Source organism: Diorhabda sublineata, chromosome X (assembly GCF_026230105.1).
Source record: "Diorhabda sublineata isolate icDioSubl1.1 chromosome X, icDioSubl1.1, whole genome shotgun sequence".
In the NCBI taxonomy this organism is placed as follows: Eukaryota; Metazoa; Arthropoda; class Insecta; order Coleoptera; family Chrysomelidae; genus Diorhabda; species Diorhabda sublineata.
In genome coordinates, this window is record NC_079485.1 from 6,040,680 (window position 1) to 6,060,892 (window position 20,213).

Sequence of the window (20,213 nt, forward strand, 5' to 3'; positions counted from 1 at the left end):
TCTTTTTAATTTTAAAACTGGTGATTTTGACTCTAGACCAGGTGGCATAGATATATACTTCATTTTCCAAATAACCATTAAGAAAAGCCGTTGGAATGTCCAACTGTCTTATTTTAAAATTTTGTTGCAATGCCATTGATAGAATTAATCTTATTGTTGACATACGAGCAATAGGTGAGTAGACAGGTTCAAATAGATGCTCCTCCTTCATCTGAAAGCTTCTAGCCACCACTCTTCCTTCTTTGTTCCATCTTCCTTTGTTCTATAAACCCATTTAGTTTCAATTGCTGTTTTTCCTAAAGGTAGATTCGCTTCAGACCACGTTTTCAAATTTTCGTGCGAGTTCAACTCCTTTTCCATAGCATCTCTCCAATCTTTCACTTTCACTGCATCTTCATATTGTACTGAATCATTATCTGATGATATTAGACAGTAGGCTGTGTAAATCTCGTACTTATTAAAAAGTTTTGGCATATTCACAGTTCTCCAGCTAGAGGTTGTATCTGTTCTTGGTAATATATAAAGAAAAATACGCTTGCTACATTACATATCATTTTCAGCGACAACTTAGACAACTGACATATGACATACATGAAGTTGGCTGCCAACATTTTACCAACTAACATATTAACATTTGTGTTTATTTCAAACAAATTTTTTTATGTTATTGGGTACACAAACAAATTGAGAAAATGCATTATTACATTAATAGAAGACTATAAAAGGGCTTTAGAAGGTATATATAGTAAAAAGTATTGTTTGAAAGAAGTGTTTCCATAGAGTATCTATTCGTATTTTTCACTCAATTAATCAAGTACCTTGTATTTCAGACACAGAACCAAATAAATAAATAATTTAAAAAATGTTTTCAAATTTGACACTTGACACAAAACATACCAAGTTTGTTTGTGTGACAAGCTCATGAGCGTCTAGCCCATGGGTTTTTTGCACATAATGCTTAATAAATTGGAAAGCGACAACTGGGAAGTTTTGGCAACTGATCAGTGATGTTGAATTATAATTTACTGAGTTAATTACAAAGTGAATTACGAAATATTCAATACGGTTCTTTACAACCGTATTTTACAGGTTCTAATAGATATTAACAAAATATGTAGGTGAAACATTGATACCGAAAGAATATATAGGCATGGTAATGTGAGAAGTTGCTCCAGAAAAACTGGGAGATTTTCAACATAATTTTATTTGAGAGTTTAAAAGATAAGAAAATTAATGCAGTCACATGGTAGCGATTAGCCTGTGATTTTACAAAAAATAGTAAAGTTGTTGCAGAAATTTTAAGTTGCCCACCTACGACTACTAGCATAGAACGGTCATTTTTGCAATATGTAGATATCCACTAAAAAGAAAAAGAAACAGACTCAAAAATAATCACGCTTCTAAATACGTACATGTAATGTACAATTAAAATTATTTGAATGAAAATAATTTGCTTCTCCAACAGTCATATCTTGATCATACACGATATACTGACACTACTAACACCCTTGGTGATAATTCTTTAACTACAGAACACTCAGACGGAGAAACAGTAGGCAATGAAATTGGTTTAGATAAAGATTTAATTAAAGGATAATAATACAAGTGAATGCGGATATGATAGAATAATAGTTAAGAGTTATTAAGTAACATATTGTACAAATAATATGTTTTGTTGCTTACCAACTTACCTTTCAATAATTTGGTATTTGTTGAGCTTATTTTGCCCCTGTAATAAAGCCAGATGATCATTGTGTTAGGAAACCTTTCAGTCGTTTACTTGTTCATCTTCCCTTCTCCAACTTTAATCTGCACGCCACTCGCTATTAATATTTTCATTGCTTTATCAGTATTCTTACCATTCAAATTAATCTAATAATAGTTATTGATAAACCAATTTTATCTTTACAAAATAAACTAACAACAATTTGGATACAATTTATTTGAATACTTTACAATCGGTTTCTTGTAAAATGAACATTTTTCGGAAAATAGGCTGTAGCGCAAAAAGTTTGCGTGAAACTATAGTGCATCGGCAACTATCGCAAAATTGCATCCAGATAAGTGAAGAAGTGAGATACGCTTTAGAGAATAAACTTCCAGTAGTGGCATTGGAGTCCACGATTATTACACATGGAATGTCGTTTCCTCAAAATAAAGAATGCGCTTTAGAGGTGGAGAATGTTGTCAGGCAACAGGTAAAATATTAGTATATAAAGCACTATAAAAATTTTCTTTTTCTGTTAACCTCTTGAAATTCATATAATAGGTACCTATAGCTTCGTCTTTAGCATCTGAGATAGAAAGAGAAGTTGAATTAATAATACACATAAATGTTTTTTCACTTTTTTTATTTACAATCTCACTAATATTGTAAGGCAGAATGAATGATACCATTATGATGTGGATGAAGAGGAAGAAGAAATCACCATTCCTCTATCATCCTAATATAGAATTAATTATTCGGGAGAACGTGCATCTTGAATAAATAAAAAGTTTTCACCGATCAGAATAAATTTGAGACGAAACACTTTTAACACCACATCATTTTGAGTTTAAACTCAACTCAGCTACATCGGGAGTAGAAATGGAAAAGGTTTATACCTGGGCATAAACCATTCTATAGTTTTCTAAATAGAAAGAAATAGTCAACCACGTCAAAGCAGTTGAACCGAATAGTCTGTCTGAACAACAGCAGCACAGGCTGGGCTGACTGATAATGTCTATACTAAGGTCGTCCAGATTTAGACTAATGCCTGGTCGTAACTGGGTTCTGATAATAGAACAAATCAAAACTATTAATAAAGTTATTTGTTTTATGAGAAATTTTTGGTGAAAAATTATAGCTTCCCTGATAAAACCCTTCCCACAACCGCAGTTAAATTGACATCACTATTGTCAAGAAGACAGGTCTCTACTTTTTTCCGTGAAATTCTAATCTGATATTAGAACTTACTCTATCACATTTTCCTAAATAAGAATTATGCCGTCTTTAACTAGAACTCTTCCTTCCAAATGCAGAAAACCTATTTTTCAAAAATATATCGCAATTCTAGTTTAATATTTGAAATCTTGAAATTGTGCTTGGTGGGCTTGGGGATAAGGCCTCAGGGTTTGTGTGTATTATGTTCAAATACGCATTATGGAGGCGAACAACTACAAAAATTACAAGAGAAAAAATTACCCAGTAGGAAATTAATTTTTCGACAGGTTCAATGTAAATGGTAATTGAAAGAAATATACGACTCCTAATGCGACTAAAATTCTAGTCATTAATATTTTATTCTTCTCTTTCGAAGAGATCTTAGCAAATTTATTTTTTAGGGCGCTTCACCAGCAACGATAGCCATAATAGGTGGTAAAATTAAAGTTGGATTGACAGAACGTGAAATAAATTATCTTAGTGACACTGAATCTAGTGAACCTATCAAAATTTCAAGGAGAGATTTGTCATATGCATTAAGTCATAAGAGAAATGGAGGAACCACTGTTGCTGGAACTCTTCTCGTAGCTGATAAATTGGATATTCCCATTTTTGCAACAGGAGGTATAAGAACTAATTCAAGACTCAATAATTATTGACATAATTAATTTTTATACGTCCATACTGATAGTGGAAATAAGAAACTAGGGTTTGCTGTTTTTTTCTTTAAATTGATAACATCCATATTATTTCAGGTGTCGGAGGCGTTCACCGAGAAGCTGAAAAAACTTTGGATGTTTCGGCTGATTTAATAGAATTAGGAAAATCCAGTGTAGCAGTAATATCTAGTGGAGTGAAATCAATTTTGGATATATCAAAAACATTAGAATTCTTGGAAACCCAAGGGGTGTTTGTCGCTACTTTTGGTTCATCCAATGATTTTCCGGCTTTTTATTCTAGAAAAAGCGGTTTAAAGGTACCTTATTTCGTCGAAAATTCAGAGGAGGCGGCTAAAGTTATCAAAATCAACAGAGATTTGGGAATAAAATCTGGTAATACCTCAATATTTATCTTTTCCATTCACTTTATTTGACTGACTATATTGATTATTTAGATATCTTTAATATATAAAATGGAAAATTTGCTGAGGGTCCAAAATTACCAATAAGTAAAGTAAGTGGCAACATCTTCCATGAGTTATGTACACAAATAATTTTTTTTATAATACAGTCCCTACTTCAACAAAACGAAAACATTCCTTCTATTTCCATAAAAAAATGGATTACAATAAAAACTTTTTGATCAATCGTTAAAATTATCGAATAATGAAAAAAAGCAGTAAAGAACTTAATAAAAAAGTTCTTCTTACCATAGGGATGATCATCATTATTAAATACGAATAACTGTGACCAGTTTTTTATCGAATCGCATTTTATCATAAAGTCCATTTTTTGACTAAAATCATTCAGATTATTAAAAGGTGTGAATTATTTAAATTAACTATATTTTGTAGGTATGCTTTTTGGAGTACCTGTACCCGAAGAGTTTGCTTTAGATCCAGAAATTATGAACGACGTTATTGAACAAGCCCTTGAGGAGGCAAAACAAAAAAATATTCAAGGAAAATCAATAACTCCATTCTTGTTATCAAAAATTTCTGATATTACGGGAGGAAAATCTCTTAAAAGCAGTATCCTTTTCAATAAATGTGAAATGAACTGACAATAATATTACCATTATTAAGTTCAGCGGACATCTAACTTTATAAATAATGAAGACTTAATTGGCATATACTTTGTTTTTCTATTTGACATAAATAGCTACCGCAATTTCTTTAACATGAATTATAGATATTGCTCTAATTAAAAATAATGCCAAAGTAGCAGCTAAGATTGCCGTGTCTTTAGCGAAGCTGGACAGTTTGAAACACGATGAAACATCTTCCACCGAGACTGATAACATCTATAGAAGACCTGTTAGTAGATAATGATGTTATACGGAGTGCGGTCCATGAGTTCTAGACCTCATGTAGTAAATAGAGTGCGTTTGCAAAAACCTTTATGCACGCGTCAGTGACAAGTTTCAACAAGCTTTACACAAAGTTTCAGCTTGCTACTTCGATCTATTTTATTTTAGTTAATCGAACGATCCATCAGTCAAGTTTATAATGGCTGTTTACGTTTACTTTTGTTTATCATTTTCAATAATTAAAAATTTATCCCAGTTTTTTCGCTTGAGACGAGAATCATTAGAAGATAACCCACGTGTGGGAGGTACTGATTTTCCAAAACAAGTGTTCTAAGGATCGTACATGAGCATTTAAATATGACAAAAATTAGTGCAAGGCGATGTCCTGTTGTGCCCAAAAAGCGATAGCTACAATGTTTTGAGACTGCAAGGGTATTTTTTTAATTGAGTTTAAGCAATCAAATACAATCGTGAACGCGGCATATTACTCTAACTTTCTAAAGCAGTTGCGTCAAAAATTTATCGAAAAAATGCGCGGCAGAATCAGCCGAGGTGTACGCTTGCTTCATGACAATGGTCTAGTCCATATTGTTCGCTTCCAATGTTGCTATACACGAATATGGTTTCACAGAGATTGAACCCTTACCATATAGCACAGATTTTGCCCCGTGCGACTAATTTTTGTTCGAAAAGCTGAATGCTGAATGAATTAAGGGGTAACAGATTTAACAGTGATGATGAAATAAAACAGGCGCGTACTAACATTTTGCTTTAGAAGAAGCTTAGTTAGATGTTCTAGAAGATGTGTGGAAATAAAGGGAGAAAGTTTTGAAAAATTAGGGTGAGAATTCATTGACCGCGCTATGTATATCTATTTAAATTCCAAACTATTCTTTTATTCTATATTTTATTTGTCTTAAAATTTTTGGAACAATTCATAATTAATTTTCACGATGTTTTTACACAATGTTGTTAAATGTAAGGTTTGTTTATTTTTTATAAATATTCATTTTAAAATTGGTGATTAATTTTCTAGATTATTATTGGTGGATCTAACATGGATTGTAGTGCAACTCTCGATACAGAAGAAATCAAGGTGAGTCAAAATGTAACTATTTTTTGTAGGGGTGTACTTATATTTCTTCAACATCGATGTAAATAGTTTAATTGAAATTGGAATGTTCAAAACCATATTTATTCCTAGAATATCTTATACGAGGATGTATTGATATCTAGTTAGCCTAGACCATTTCCATGCTTAAACAAAATATTGCGTTACTATAGCAACGAACAATAACTTATTAGAAGTGTCAGTCTAAAGTTTGACGTCAAAAAAGTAAATCAGAGTTACGCAATTAATTAAAAGAAAAAAGATGTCCACCGAAATAGTGAAAATAGAATAATTGGAGTATCGAGCCATCATCAAGTACCTGTATTTAAAAGGGTTAAGAGGTAAGCAGATTTACGAAGATATGTTTTTAATACCCTTGGTGATCAATGTCCTTCGAATACCACCGAGAAAAATTAGACTGCAAGCTTCAAAAGAGGTAAATTTTCCATTGAAGATGATGACCGATCGGAAAGGCCAGTTTCTGTGTTAGTCTCCGAAAATATCGATGCAGTTCATGACAGGATTTTATCAGACCGTCGAATTGGGTTAAAAAGGATATCTGAAGCAATAAATATTTCATACGAACGCGCTCATCATATAGTTCAAGTCAATATTGCTGCAAAATATATCCCCAATGTTGATAAAAGCGTGCAAGGGAAGAAGCATCGCGTTCAATCTGTGCTCGATTTGAAAATGATGTAGATCCAGAAACAAAGCAACAATCGATGGAATGGCGACACTCTGGTTCTCCGAGACTTAAGAAGTTTCGTGTTCAAAAATCTGCTGGAAAAGTTCTTGCTTCAGTTTTTTGGAATTGCCATGGCGTAATCATGATTGATTTTTTGGATAAGTGTAGAACAATTACTGGAGATTACTATTCGACTTCACTGACCACTCTACGGAAAAAAATTAAAGAGAAAAGACGCGGAAAGCTATCCAAAGGTGTTTTGTTTTTGCAGGACAACGCCCCTTTACACAAATCTCATGTTGCCATGCAAAAAATTCGTGATTAAGGGTTTGAATTACTAAAACCCCCCTTTATTCACCAGATTTGGCCCCGTCCGACTATCATCTCTTTCATCAACTGAAAAAAAGTTTAAAAGGTCGTAAATTTTCTTCCAACGAGGAGGTAATAAAAGCTGTGGAGATCTGGTTTGCAGAGAAAGAAGAAACATTTTTTTTGAAAGGTCTAGAGACGTTGCAGGTTCGCTGTAATAAATGTATCTAATTAAAATGAGAATATGTTGAATAATAAAATTATTTGACATTGAAATTTTGTTTGGATAGTTTAAGAATTTTTCAATATATCCTCGTATCTTAAAAATTAATAATATTTGTATGAAGAATTTTATGTTATATTATTAAGCGGATCATATACAGTTCAGATATTGGATATTTTTAAATCATCCTGAGTATGATGAAGGTTGTTTTCGGTGGTAAGGACTCAAATTAATTTTTTTCACAAAATCATAATCTTCAAAAAAACTTCCAGACTTACTAACAGTACACTTTATTAAATATTTATATAATTATTTATATATATATATATATATATATATATATATATATATATATATATATATCTATATATATATATATATATAATCTTGCACACGTTTGTTAACATGGAGTAGCTTTTGTTATAATAACAATTATACAATCAATTCAAGTCTCGCTGGAAACCGCGAAAAAAATCGGGAAGCTTGAAAATTCGAGATATTTTGGTCGGGGAATCATATTTTAGTAAATGACTGAATTTATGCGACATGCTGAGTGTTCAGTGTGGTATTTCGATTAAAAACCTACCACTCTTGTTGGGAATATAGAAGGTCCTTTTAGTAAGATGGTAATATATGTAGTTCATCCTGTACTAAGAAAGCAAATTCCTAACACATTTTGTTGTCTCCTTTTTATTTAAATGTTGATAAATAAATGGAAAATTCGATATGAATCAAATGTTTTCACAGAGTTTAGAGGATGAACAAAATTTAATTATAAAAATATCCCACAACTCACGAAGGTGGCTACAAATCGGGTTTATTAAAAGCCTAATTATGTTATCTTAACTCATGTTTAATAAATGAATAAATATAATCGATGTTGTTTTGCATATAAAATTTTCGAGTACTATTCTGAAAGCATTGAAAAAATTTATTATTTGAATTAAAGCTTAAGAAATTAATTTTTTTTGTCTCGCGATCTTATCAAATTCTCGTGTGCGTCTTTTCATTTTTATGTCATCAAACTATAAAAACATTTCTCAATCTTCTATTAGCTGATATATCTCATTTGGATTTTGTCAGATTTTTTTCCACCTTATTGATTTCTCAGTGTAATTCATGGTCCATTTTCTTTTTCTATTGAAGTTTATTTTCTCAAATGAATAATTCATTGTGAAAAATAAATAGATAAAGAGAAAACTTATATATTTCGTGACCTGGTTGAAACCACGTTCTTCTCTTATTAAAAAGTTCCTTGCCAAATTTTGCAATCAATTTTTTCCTTTACATAAGTTAAAACTCTGCAAATAATACAAAAGTTTGTAAATAAACTAAATGCAACCGAATTAACCCAGAATACCAGATTGCAAATAGAAATGTTCTACAACTTTGTTCCGATTTCTATCGCTTGTCAGAAGATCCAAATAATCTCTAAACATTGAAATAACCGTACGTCTCCCTATTGCTAATGCTTTCTGACTTCGTAATGTTACACATTCCAGTTTGTTTATGTGTAACTATATTCAGCATTTTGTCATGTCATCCAATGTGAGTTCATAATTGAGAGTGAATTTTGAATTTGAATAGAAGACATCAAAAAATATTTTGTGTGTTACTTCCAACTATGGTGTGTTCTCTACCACAAACGTATTATTTTCAGAATGTCACTGTTATTGTTTGTTTTTTAATATAAGTTGAGCCGCATAATAGACAGTATATACGGTAATTTATTGAGAATTGTCCATAAAGTAACTGGATAAACTTTAATAAAAAATACGAATAATATACGCCAAATAATATTTTCCTCTAGATACCAAGCGTTTTATTAAAATTTTTAGTTTCAGCACCTTCCAATATTTTTTGTTGAAGCAGTTTACTCATGTTGAGGTAGTTTGAAAAGCGTTAAGTGGTAGTTTTCCTCTATTACCAGAGGCATGTTGTGGCAAGAGATACTTTTAGAATCTATGCCATTTTGAGAATAATTATTTCAGCAATATTTTATTTTATTTTAAACCTTTGTTTTTTGTGCTAAATTTTTTCACTTATTATATAGACAGTTCTTTACGAAACCCTATATATTTTAGATTATTCGCTATAAAAAGTGGGGATCATATTCAGAAAATACGTTATGGGAATACAATAAATGTTAAGCATAAATAATGTTTGTAGTCAATAATATCATTATATCTATCAGCATAGGCTTTCTTAAAAGGTGTCGAGTGAACATCAAGATCAATTGACTAATGTACTTTCTCTTTAAAAAATGAACTGTAACTTGAAGGGAAATTGTGTAAATTTATATTTATTTTGAACATCGTTTACATAGTTTATTCATGTTCTGGAAATAGACTAATTAGTAAATGATATGATGAAACAGCATTTTAGCGCACCCAATTTCTGCCATCTTCCCTCGTGTCTCTCTTAAAACAGCTCTAGGCAATATTTAATTTCCTAATACTGAACTCTGTGCATATGTTTACGTTTCATAGGTTTGAATGATATTTATGTAGGTGAAAAAGTGAAAATTTCCGATTCATTTATACGGAAATTCTAGGCACAAAAAGCGTACTGAAATATCAATAAATCGTTTTTAATGTTACAGTTAGTGTTTTAGTATTTTGGGTCTTATATATCTTTTGATTAATATTAGTACTAAGGGTAAGTCGTCAAAAACTGTAACATACAAGAAACTAAATTGTTTCTATGTGCATAACGACAATATTTTGCGCTGATTATTCTTCTGATATTTATAAATTGACATTTATATTCTTGAATATTTTGTGTACCAACGGTTTTCATGGATTTCTACATTTTTTTTAATTTCATGCATAGAGGGTGTCCCATAAGTAATATCGGGCTTCATATGAGAACATTTCTACACTTCAATTTAAACATGTAGTAATTGTTAAGACAATTAGTATCTAATTGTATGGAGAGTACAAATACTTTACTTTCTTTTAATCATTCTCTCTGTAGTACGTTTTTATATAAATAGTATGTAGTCGTGTATTGTTAAGACACTATCTAAAGATACCATACATCGCCATTTAGTCATTTAAGGGTAATATCTGTAAAAGTTATCGAAATAGTGCCACACGAATTATCCGAGATTCAAGCGAAACGTCGAGTGGATGAGTGTGAAGAGTTTCTTGTCCTGCCGAAAGATAATCGTTTTATAATACGCATTATTGATTTGCGTGTGTCTCATGGGATTATGGAGGTTTGGTGAACAATGCCGAGGTATAGACAGTTGATGCGAATGTATGAGGTTTTATCTGAGAAATATCCAAATAATATTAAGGCTTTCTTTTTGTATGATTATTTAATGAACTAAGTAAACATTGGAAATCGATATTATTTATGAGACAGCCTCTGTTATTCCAGTGTAGTCACCAAATCCACTCATATTTGGCATGAACAGTGAACAGTAATATCATGGTTATATATAGCAGGATTGTACTTAGAGGAACCGTTCTTTCAAAATATATCAAAATGAATACTTTTTTGTGCAGCCTTTTACTATTTTTCAATGCTCTATGAGAGAAATCAACATTTAGTTGCTAGCAGAAAACATAGTATAAATGAAATAAAATAACTGGCTTGGGGAATCCAAATTTTTCGAACAAACTACTGTTATAGTTTTTTTATTATTTTGAATGTTGTTGTTAGACGGAGATGTTTGGAATGGTATCATATCCTTATTTTTTGTAACAAAAATTGAATGCTACGATTTAATTTCATTTGTATAATTTAAAAGAGCATTATTATTTCCAGCTATCTTCCACTGTGTCTTTTTTCCGCTGGTGACTCTTCGTTTTAAGTAAACTACAATATGGTTTTTTAAGTTTTTTTTTTTAATTTAATTTTAAGCGAGCGAAAGACGTAACTTTATTTTAGACCTATAGCAAGCATGATTCTTATCGCTATCGCTGATTTATGAACAGTCATAAAGTCAATAGTAGACCTTTAAAATTTAATTTCAAGTTCAATGTAGTTTGAAGTATGTTGTACAGTTTTTGACTACACCGATCACATTTTTCAACTAAATCCTATATGTAGGTTAAAGGGTAAAAAAGTTACGCTATGCGAGGGTTTTCAAACCAAAATAATAAGAAACCAATAGCATTAAATCAAAAATTTTGTCCTTTATTTTACCATAATGTTTCTTTACCGAATGCACTTTTACTTTTAAGGCGAGGCACTATGTAAATCTGTAGTTAAGCTCATACCGACACACTTATATTTAAAGCGTCTTTACGTTAATTGGTTGTGATTTTACTTTTGATAATGTTATATTTCTTCACTGGCAGTCATAGGAGTTTCCAGGAAGATTAGTACCATCCAACACTCGAAGCAGACCTAAAAAAATAAGTAAACAATCAACTATTTTGTAATGAATTTGCAATCCAAAGCCGTGATAAATGAACATACAGGATCGACACCATTTCTTATTTTTGATAACTAGTTCGGGAATTTTTTTCTTATGTACATGACATAATCTAAATATTTGAGACATATATGGATGACATGGATAGCTAAATAATATCTCGCACAAATGTAATGAGATATTTTAAATAGAGAATAAATTTGGATTTCAATATAACCTTAGAGCTTTTCGGAAACTATGACCCTGGATTTGATAGATGATCACCCTATCAGCTGATTGTGGATTCTAATCCAAAACGAGATTTTGATCATAGTTTTTGAACGTCCTGATTTCTATTACTTGTTTCGTGTATCAATTTTCCCTTGATAGTTTTCAGTTGTATAATAATATAATAACTACCATTTAGCAGCCAAGTTTAATACCAATAAGCTATTTTTATGCTGAAATTCTAAAAATTATAAATACAGTAATACTCAGTAACCTTTCAATTACTAGAACTGATAATAGAAAACCATATGAGGTGGATTAATAAAGTTCGAAAAAACATTAACAAATGAAACAACCAGTCAGCTGATCGTAACGGATTAACCCTGACAGAATAATGATTTATTTTGTTTTATTGTACTACCAAAAAAATACTATTAAATACTTTAAATTTCCCAAAAAAATGAAGAAATATTCTCGAAAAACGTGTCTTTCTGACAGAAAATGAATGCTTTTGATTAAATCGAAGGAAAAAAAAATGATTTTAAAAGGGCCTATCGGCTGCTCCAATGGTTGTACCTTCAGGGCATGTGCGGTAGAAAATCCTAATTTGCACCCTCAGGTGAAGTAGTTGAAATATCAAAGTAACGTGCGTTCTAAAAAATTATTATTCTTACAGAAAAAAATTAGATTGTAATGGAAACCAACCTTATGGTTCTTTTAATTGTATGAAATCAATTCAACCTGTGGTCAAATTTAAAGTTATAAATAAAACAACTTAATGAAATACCTACTTTCATCAGCACGGCATTCTCTTTTTTTTCATTTTTTGGGAGGGTGCAAATTATTTGATAGTATTTTTCTGGTAAAACAAATAAAAATAAAAAAAATAACCATGTGCGATTTTATTGAACAATCAATCATTACCCTGCTAAGGTTTTACCGATTTCATGCAAATCCCACGGGTCTCCCACATGACTATGACCCGATTAACTCGATTAGTTTCCGAACAATCAGATCGTGATGGGGTTAACCTGATCATAGTTTCCGGAAAGTTCTCTTATCTGTGATCAGTGAAAATCGGTACTTACTAGTTATTTTTGTTAACTGCTTCAAGTGCTGAGTGGTAGGTTGTGTGGAATGGAACATCGGTTGCAAAATAAATTCAAGCAGTTTTCTATATTTGCATCAGTAACAATGTTATCCTTATCAATGTTATAGGTCCCAGTACCAACACAAGTGAACGAACTATTTTCGTTAAATCTATTTATCATTAAATATTTTTGGTTATAACATACATACATTAGAATCCATAAAAGGTCCACCATAGACAAATAGACAAACGATTTTATGAATTTCATGATATCGGAAATAAAGAGAACATTCATCTTAATATGTCTGAATTAAATATGTCAATAAGTTAGTATCTTAATTGTCATAATCTGAGTGAACAACAATGTGATAGAAGCGAATGTAGTAGATGATAAAATAGTGATAAACAGAAAAATCAATCTAATTCAAAGACCAGAAAAGTTGAACCAAATAATAGATGAAAATTTCATAATTTACCTAGATATTTTGTAGAATAAAGGTTGCCACGCTAGAAAGATCTTTGAAACGATTTTGAATGCTTGCATTCATTTTAAATTGGTTCTGACTACTTTTAGTCTGTTTGAACCGCTTATTGATGAATTTTATTGAAGAGCTTAAACAAAAAAAACATTCCGTGATTTTTGAGTACATTTTCTGTAAGTTCAAAGAGTAGAAAGTTGAATGAGGAATAATCGATTTGGACCGCCATTCTATTTTCCCCAAGCAAATGATTTTTCGAATAATTTACTAATTAATCAGTCGCACTCGGGATGACATGAATTTTTCAGGAGATATTTAGAATTAATTGATAAATTTTGAGAATTATTTTTTCTACCTTGACGGCATGTCTATCATTAGATGAAATAACTGAATTGACGTATGTCCCAATAGTTTTGGCACAAAATATTCAACCATATTTTTGATAACAAGTGTCTTCAATAAAACTTCTCTTATTTGCCATAATTACGGGCTTCGTAATTAACAATGTTAATGACTCAAACTAAATAGAGGAACCCGTGCTCGTCAACTAAGTGTAACTTTTTGCGAAAATCTCTCATTAGGTTTTGGACGACTTGAAAATAGTTTTCTAAAACTTCTAAGTCATAATTTTTCCTCATTTTCAGCTTGCTTGAATTGGACGGGTATTAGGTAAATTAGGGGGGATGCTTTGGTACAAAAGGCATGTTATTTTGAAATACGAATTTTGCCATTTCTTTATATTTTAGATTTGCCCATATAAAAACCATTGTTTTCTATGATTTTTATCGTCTATAACAATGACTCTCTCATTCGCAAAATATATTCGACTTAGTTGACGACAGTATTTTAGTATCCATGCTGATTGGTTTGGGATATATTTAAGATTTTTTTGGCATTTTTGACCATTCCTTGCTATTTCCCGCGATACGGTACTCTTTGAAGTATGATTTTTACATGCTAATTTTCTTACGAAAACCCAGAGTATATTTTTTGCTCTTTAACTAGTGTTTCTGCTCTTTCTTGGGCGAAACTTCGTGGTTTTTCATCATTTTTTTGGAGGCTCAGACATGGTATTCCTTCTTCACATTCGGCTATAGCCCTGTAAATGCTTCTGCGCGAAATATTTTGGTTTTGAAAAATGCGAACTATGTCAGGCTTAGAATATCTGTCCAACCAAATTATAAATGCTTTCCGTAGTACTAGTGTAAAATTAGCAGAATCACTGAACAGTAACTATGAGAAAAAAGTGACTATTTGGCTAACAAGAGAAAAAGAAAAACGCAGTTTACTTGAACTCCCATTTCATCTTGTTTCTACTATTGCAATTCAGTTACTCATTTTCCAGTAACGCATTGGCAGACCTCTGATAATTTCGACGGGATTTTATTAAAATAAATGGGTACACATCTCCCAAATTATACTGGAATTATGTGCAATTAACATTTGTGTCATTTAGATAGAAATAATTCAAAAATCGTTGTGATTACAAATTCTTTGAAATCCAAATAAGTGATTACTATTACTTGATAGATCAAATAATTTGAGGAAAACTCTTAGTCAAATATATAATTTCAAAAACAATTGATACCGATTATCCATTATGGCCATTCTCATGAAAACTTTTCGTTTATGCAGATAATTAGAAATTAATTTATGTTTGTGGTATTCTTTTCAACTGTCTATTGGTTAACCTTTATTTTATCATTTCCTAAGACACATATTTTTTTTTAGATTTAGTAACAAAATATCAAATAGTTCACTATGTACTGGACCAATGTTTCGAGTTGCAGTCACCATTTTTATTTCTATAATTACTATACTACTTTAATGTATATTATTGTTTTATATTACTAATTCTATCACTCAATTTGTAATTTTAATTATGCATTTTTTATTCTGCTATTTACACTGTACATAATGTTGTTTAGATATCAATTGTTCCAAAAATGTTTTTTGAATCTTTCCTTCTTGAATATTTTTATTATTGAGTATTACTATGACAAATAGGAATTTATGAATTTTTTTTATTTAGGATCTAGTTGACTGAAATTTGTATAATAATGTATATGAAATCATAATAAAAACATTTTAGGAAATGACAAGGCAAATAATCATATCGTAGATCGTTAACTAGAAGCCTATGAAGAATTTCACTGTAACATGCCATAAAAAATTCACAATCTGGCCACACAGTTTGATTTTTCCTTTTCCACTTGAAATACGTTAATGACGAACATGGGAAGCGCTTTGATCAAGATATTTTGAACACGGAAAGTGAGCTGGCAGACTTTAAATACATATTCATGATCCAAAATATAGTATACAGGAAAAAATCTACATTTTTGATGAGTCATTGTATTGTTCCAAGTTGTTTTAAAAAGTGATCCCTCTAACTTAAAATGGAAGTGATAGAAATATTCTTAAAAATCAGAAAAGTTAGTAACTTGTTTCATACCTTTGTTCAAAAATGAATTATCTTGCTTGAATATTGTTGTTATTTTCCAATAATTTCATGAGTATACTCAATATTGCAGACCGGCTAAATAATATGTGAGTTCATTATATACTTTATATAAGTTTCAATCCAGAGACTTCTCAGTATTAATATGTATATTTGTAATTTGAATGTGAAAGTTTCCAAAAAAATTTAAGGCTTTTCAAAATTTTTGGAACATCTGATATAAGTGAATGCAACTCGTTAGACCGTGGTGGAGATGTTTTCTATCCAAAACTAGGACGTGCAGTGTACGTAGGCAAACATACGAGGGAGGGTCCATTTTTAGAGTTCTGCAGAATTGAATCCATAATTATCTTAAGTTTGTGGTTTGGGTTTGAAATTTTCTTTAATCAACATAGTACATGAGGTGTTGGTTATGAATTTTAAAATCGAGCACTGAAAACTAGAAGGTTCTAAGTGAAACTGTTAAAAATTTTTGAGAGAAGCTTTTAATTTTGGTTGTTGGATAAAATGGTTAATTTGAAGTCAATGATTCATTCTAAATGTGGTTTGAATTAAAGACTTGCAGTCTACAAAAAAATGCCTCAAAATACAAAATTCCACATTTATCGATTTTTTGGAATTACATAATAGGAACAAATTAGGAATTTTTATGCATTTTACAAATATCGTGAGGATAGGTAGTAACACATGAAATAATATAAACGGGCGTTCTTTTCTTCTATTTTTTAGTAGATACGGTTTTATCAATATGTGGAAGATAAATTCCTATTTTTCAGTTTACCTGGAAAATAAAGCTTTCCACATTTACATTTAGGTGAAATTTTTTATAGCTTTTTCGTGACTAATAGCAATATGTCTTTATAAAGTATGCCCATTAATATTTTTGTAATCTAAAATTTCCGTACCATAGCGACACTTTCTTAATTTGTTTTATATTTTATTTTCATGTCTGCAAAATATTATCTTATATATCAATTAATTTAGTGTATTTAGTATATAATTTGATAATAACTTTATTACCCGATAATTAAATATTGTATTCGAGAGAAACTAACAGACTAATAATTATAAGGACTAATAATATTTTACATAACGCTCTACTATGATTTAAATTCTCTATTTTATTGTGACGGAATTTTTAGCGGTCACAGGGAACATATTGAAAACACTTGATTACAAATAGTCTGCGGTTGCACTGGATACGTACTTTGACAATCACGGATTCTTGTTCAGTTAATGCATATTCGCAAGAGAGGGAGAAATGCTTTATTGTCAAAAAATTGTTATGAAACAAACACTAGCTTATAGATTGACTAAATAAATTGTTTTTTTATAAATATGGTCATAGAGAAATTGTTTATTTCATAGTATATAGGTAATATAAACCGGAAAGGAAAAGGTTACCAAGTCACAAATATAGAATAGAGAGAGATCTTTATATTTTAGTTAAAAAAAAAACTCTAGTTTGGGTCTTGAGTGTATTACTTCATATCTAGAATTTTATTGATAAAAGCTAGAATTCCCGACTCTATCCCATTTTCAGCTTTAAATATTAGAAAATCATGCTCACTTTTCTTTTAAAATAGTAGGTACTTTCGGAAGCACATCAGTTATATATCGAAATTTTGTATAATTTTATGAAGATAGTTTGTAGGACGACATGAAAATATTTTTTTCAAATACATATATTAATTAAATCTATCAAATCTTCATACATTCAGCGACACAACGAAAGGTTTCATTAAAACATTATAGAAAGAAGCAGAATGCTGTTAGAATTTGGTCATTTATTTAAAATAGTTTATTTAGAATTGTATGAAGTACAAAACTTTTCATTGGTTCTTTTTATTCGGATTCGATTTTTTCAATGTCATTAACTCTCATCAAACGATTTAATCATAAAATATTCCAATGAATATTGAAATTTGGGGATGAAAAAGGAGTGGTTTCAAGCATTTTGATATCTCCTTTACAATCATCCCTTTAAAGATAAAGTAAGAAATTATATTCGTATATACAGATCGAGAAGCATTTCCTTGATTTTTACTTTGGTAGGTTAGTTCCCAAAAACAGAATATGTGTTAAATAATATGTAAATTCGCAGGGAGGTTCATTAGTAAATCCTCAAAATTTAACATTTTAAAATAAGTTACATGTAACGCAAGTTTTCTATTTTACTTGAATTCAAAACCTGTTTCTATCTCTCAGCACAAAAATATGAAGTTGTAATGTGATACTCGATGCATTTAAAAAGTGGTATCTGTATCTATTAAAACTGTAACCACTTCAACGACCTGTATAATTTGAAATTTAAATTTTTGGTTAAAACAGTAGCTTTTCAATTATTGTAAAAATAATATTTTAATACTCATTGCAACGATTACACCATGAGTCAAAACATTTTGTCTGCTTTTTTTTTCAATTGGGCATATTGAATTTTCCAATCACGTTGAACATTTTCTATTTATGAAATAATTAGTTGGGATGTTTGCTCCTATTTTAAAGAATCTAAACTTGAAAAAATGAGTTTTACTTGCGAGAAAGATGATAGATAATATATAGAAATCGAGACATTTAAACAACTCATGTTTTCCCGAGAGGCACGAATGTATTAAGCTTTTGAAGATTGATGAATCGGTTTGACAGGACCGCTTCAGTTAACAGACTATGGAAAGCATAACGAACAAATACTCATTACTCATTACTCTATGTTCAAAGTGTTTTCTGTAAAAACAAAACGCTGACGTTCATAATAAACCGTGTTATAAAATTGCTTGAACACTGACCATTCAAATTTATGTTTTTACGCAGCACAATTCTAGCATTGTAACAAACTCTGAACATTTGTTTCCCAGTTATTTTCTTTCAGAAAACTCAAATGCGATTTGAAAATTTTTGTGAAATATGAATTACCTACACGTCAGCAGAAATTAAATATTAGTTAAATGAACTGTTTTATCCAACAACAGAAATTAAAATTAATGTCACTTGGATTCCAATAGTTCTAGCACTTGAATGTTGACTTTGAGTGCACAGCAAACCTATCAATCTTATCTAAATTTCGACTATTATTTTAGCTGTTCATTATCCTGAACAATATGTACACAACAAATTTTATGGTTTCCAATATCATACAAATGTTTACAATATATTAGAATTTTTAAAACGTCTACGGCTCTTTGAAAATAATAGAAAGGAGGAAATAAGCTAATAACTTTTTTTCCAATTCATTCTGTAAACAAAATATTGGTAAGATTTATGGAAATCTTAATTGTTTCGATTTGAGATAGGAAAATATCTTCTAAAGCAAAGTTCTCAAATGAAAATGTCAATTACGACAGGCAGATGTATTTTACAGTGAACCCTACTTCGCTTTCGTAATTCATTTTACCCTACGCTCTGCATGCCCTGCTTTACACCCTGGTCGATGGCAAATTCCTGAAATTTCAGCAGGGATCATCCTTGACCCTTGACCTCGGTTTTCGCTTGAATATATCCTCCAGTGGCGTAGCCAGAGGACCCTTCTTCACGCGGCCCCACCTACCGCGGTTGAACAGACCCTCTAGGCGGTACTTTAGTCATATATTTTCACGACTTCTGGAAAATAGAGAAGCATGATGAGAAAAATATGAGTTTAAAAAAAAGAGCGAGAAAATGTAGTTTGTCGAAATAAAAAAATCTTCTGAAAGCAAGCACAATTTTAATCTGTCCACGCATAAGCCCAATAGTGTTTTCGATACTATAGAATGGAATATTTTGGTATCGCGGGCATTCAAAAATAATTTGAAATAATTCTGGTCAATTGGAATTGATTTTACTGACATAATTCGTATGAAAAAAAATAGGTGAAAAATAATTGTCACTAAAGTTTTCTCTTGTGGAATCAAGCAAGTTGTAGTGATTCATATATTGCATGCTCTTGATTCAAACCCGTTTCACATTCTACCCATTAGACAATAAGACTGAAGCGATACAAATTGTAACTCTACACAGCGACGGAGGTACACAAAAAGACATTGTGCAACGTCTTAGAATATGTTGATCTACTGTTTCCAAGTTTTTGAGAAGATATCAAGACCGCGAAAAATCACACTAATGTGACTTCGAAAACGGTTACAAGATGATAGAAGTTCTTCTGAAAACTAAAATAACCAGAATCGTCGACTAGAGTTTGCGAAAATGTATGTTCAATGGACTAACGACAACTGGTCAATTCTTTTAACTGACGAGACGAATCTAAGTATGAAAGGGGTTGACCGTCCAATGGAAACTTATAATATCAGTCATTAAACGAATCACTAAAAATACGTCTATGAGAATATCCTTCAGGATCATATTTGGCATATAGGCCATATTGCATATAAGAG

General features: G+C 30.9%; 2 protein-coding genes across 3 annotated transcripts in view; one reads left to right on the forward strand and one right to left on the reverse strand.

Moving 5' to 3' along the window:
• Positions 1-1,901: 1,901 nt before the first annotated feature.
• Positions 1,902-20,213, forward strand: part of LOC130451580 (uncharacterized) — a 238,042-nt gene continuing 219,730 nt past the window's right edge. The window contains exons 1-6 of the mRNA XM_056790681.1: positions 1,902-2,198; positions 3,325-3,547; positions 3,679-3,975; positions 4,437-4,613; positions 4,774-4,898; positions 5,928-5,987. Of these exons, the coding sequence (XP_056646659.1) occupies positions 1,974-2,198; positions 3,325-3,547; positions 3,679-3,975; positions 4,437-4,613; positions 4,774-4,898; positions 5,928-5,987 (1,107 nt within the window). The 5' untranslated portion in view covers positions 1,902-1,973. The remainder of the gene's footprint in view (positions 2,199-3,324; positions 3,548-3,678; positions 3,976-4,436; positions 4,614-4,773; positions 4,899-5,927; positions 5,988-20,213) is intronic.
• LOC130451581 (tetraspanin-9-like) overlaps positions 7,559-20,213 on the reverse strand; it is a 181,835-nt gene continuing 169,180 nt past the window's right edge. The window contains exons 6-7 of one of the 2 annotated variants that reach the window (XR_008910757.1): positions 12,905-19,443; positions 7,559-11,581 (exon numbers count right to left, since the gene is read on the reverse strand). Coding sequence is in view for 1 of the 2 variants with exons in the window: in XM_056790682.1 (XP_056646660.1) it covers positions 19,425-19,443 (19 nt within the window). In the remaining variant the exon portion in view is untranslated. Of the gene's footprint in view, positions 19,444-20,213 lie in introns of both variants that reach the window. The other variant, XM_056790682.1, reaches the window with a different exon arrangement.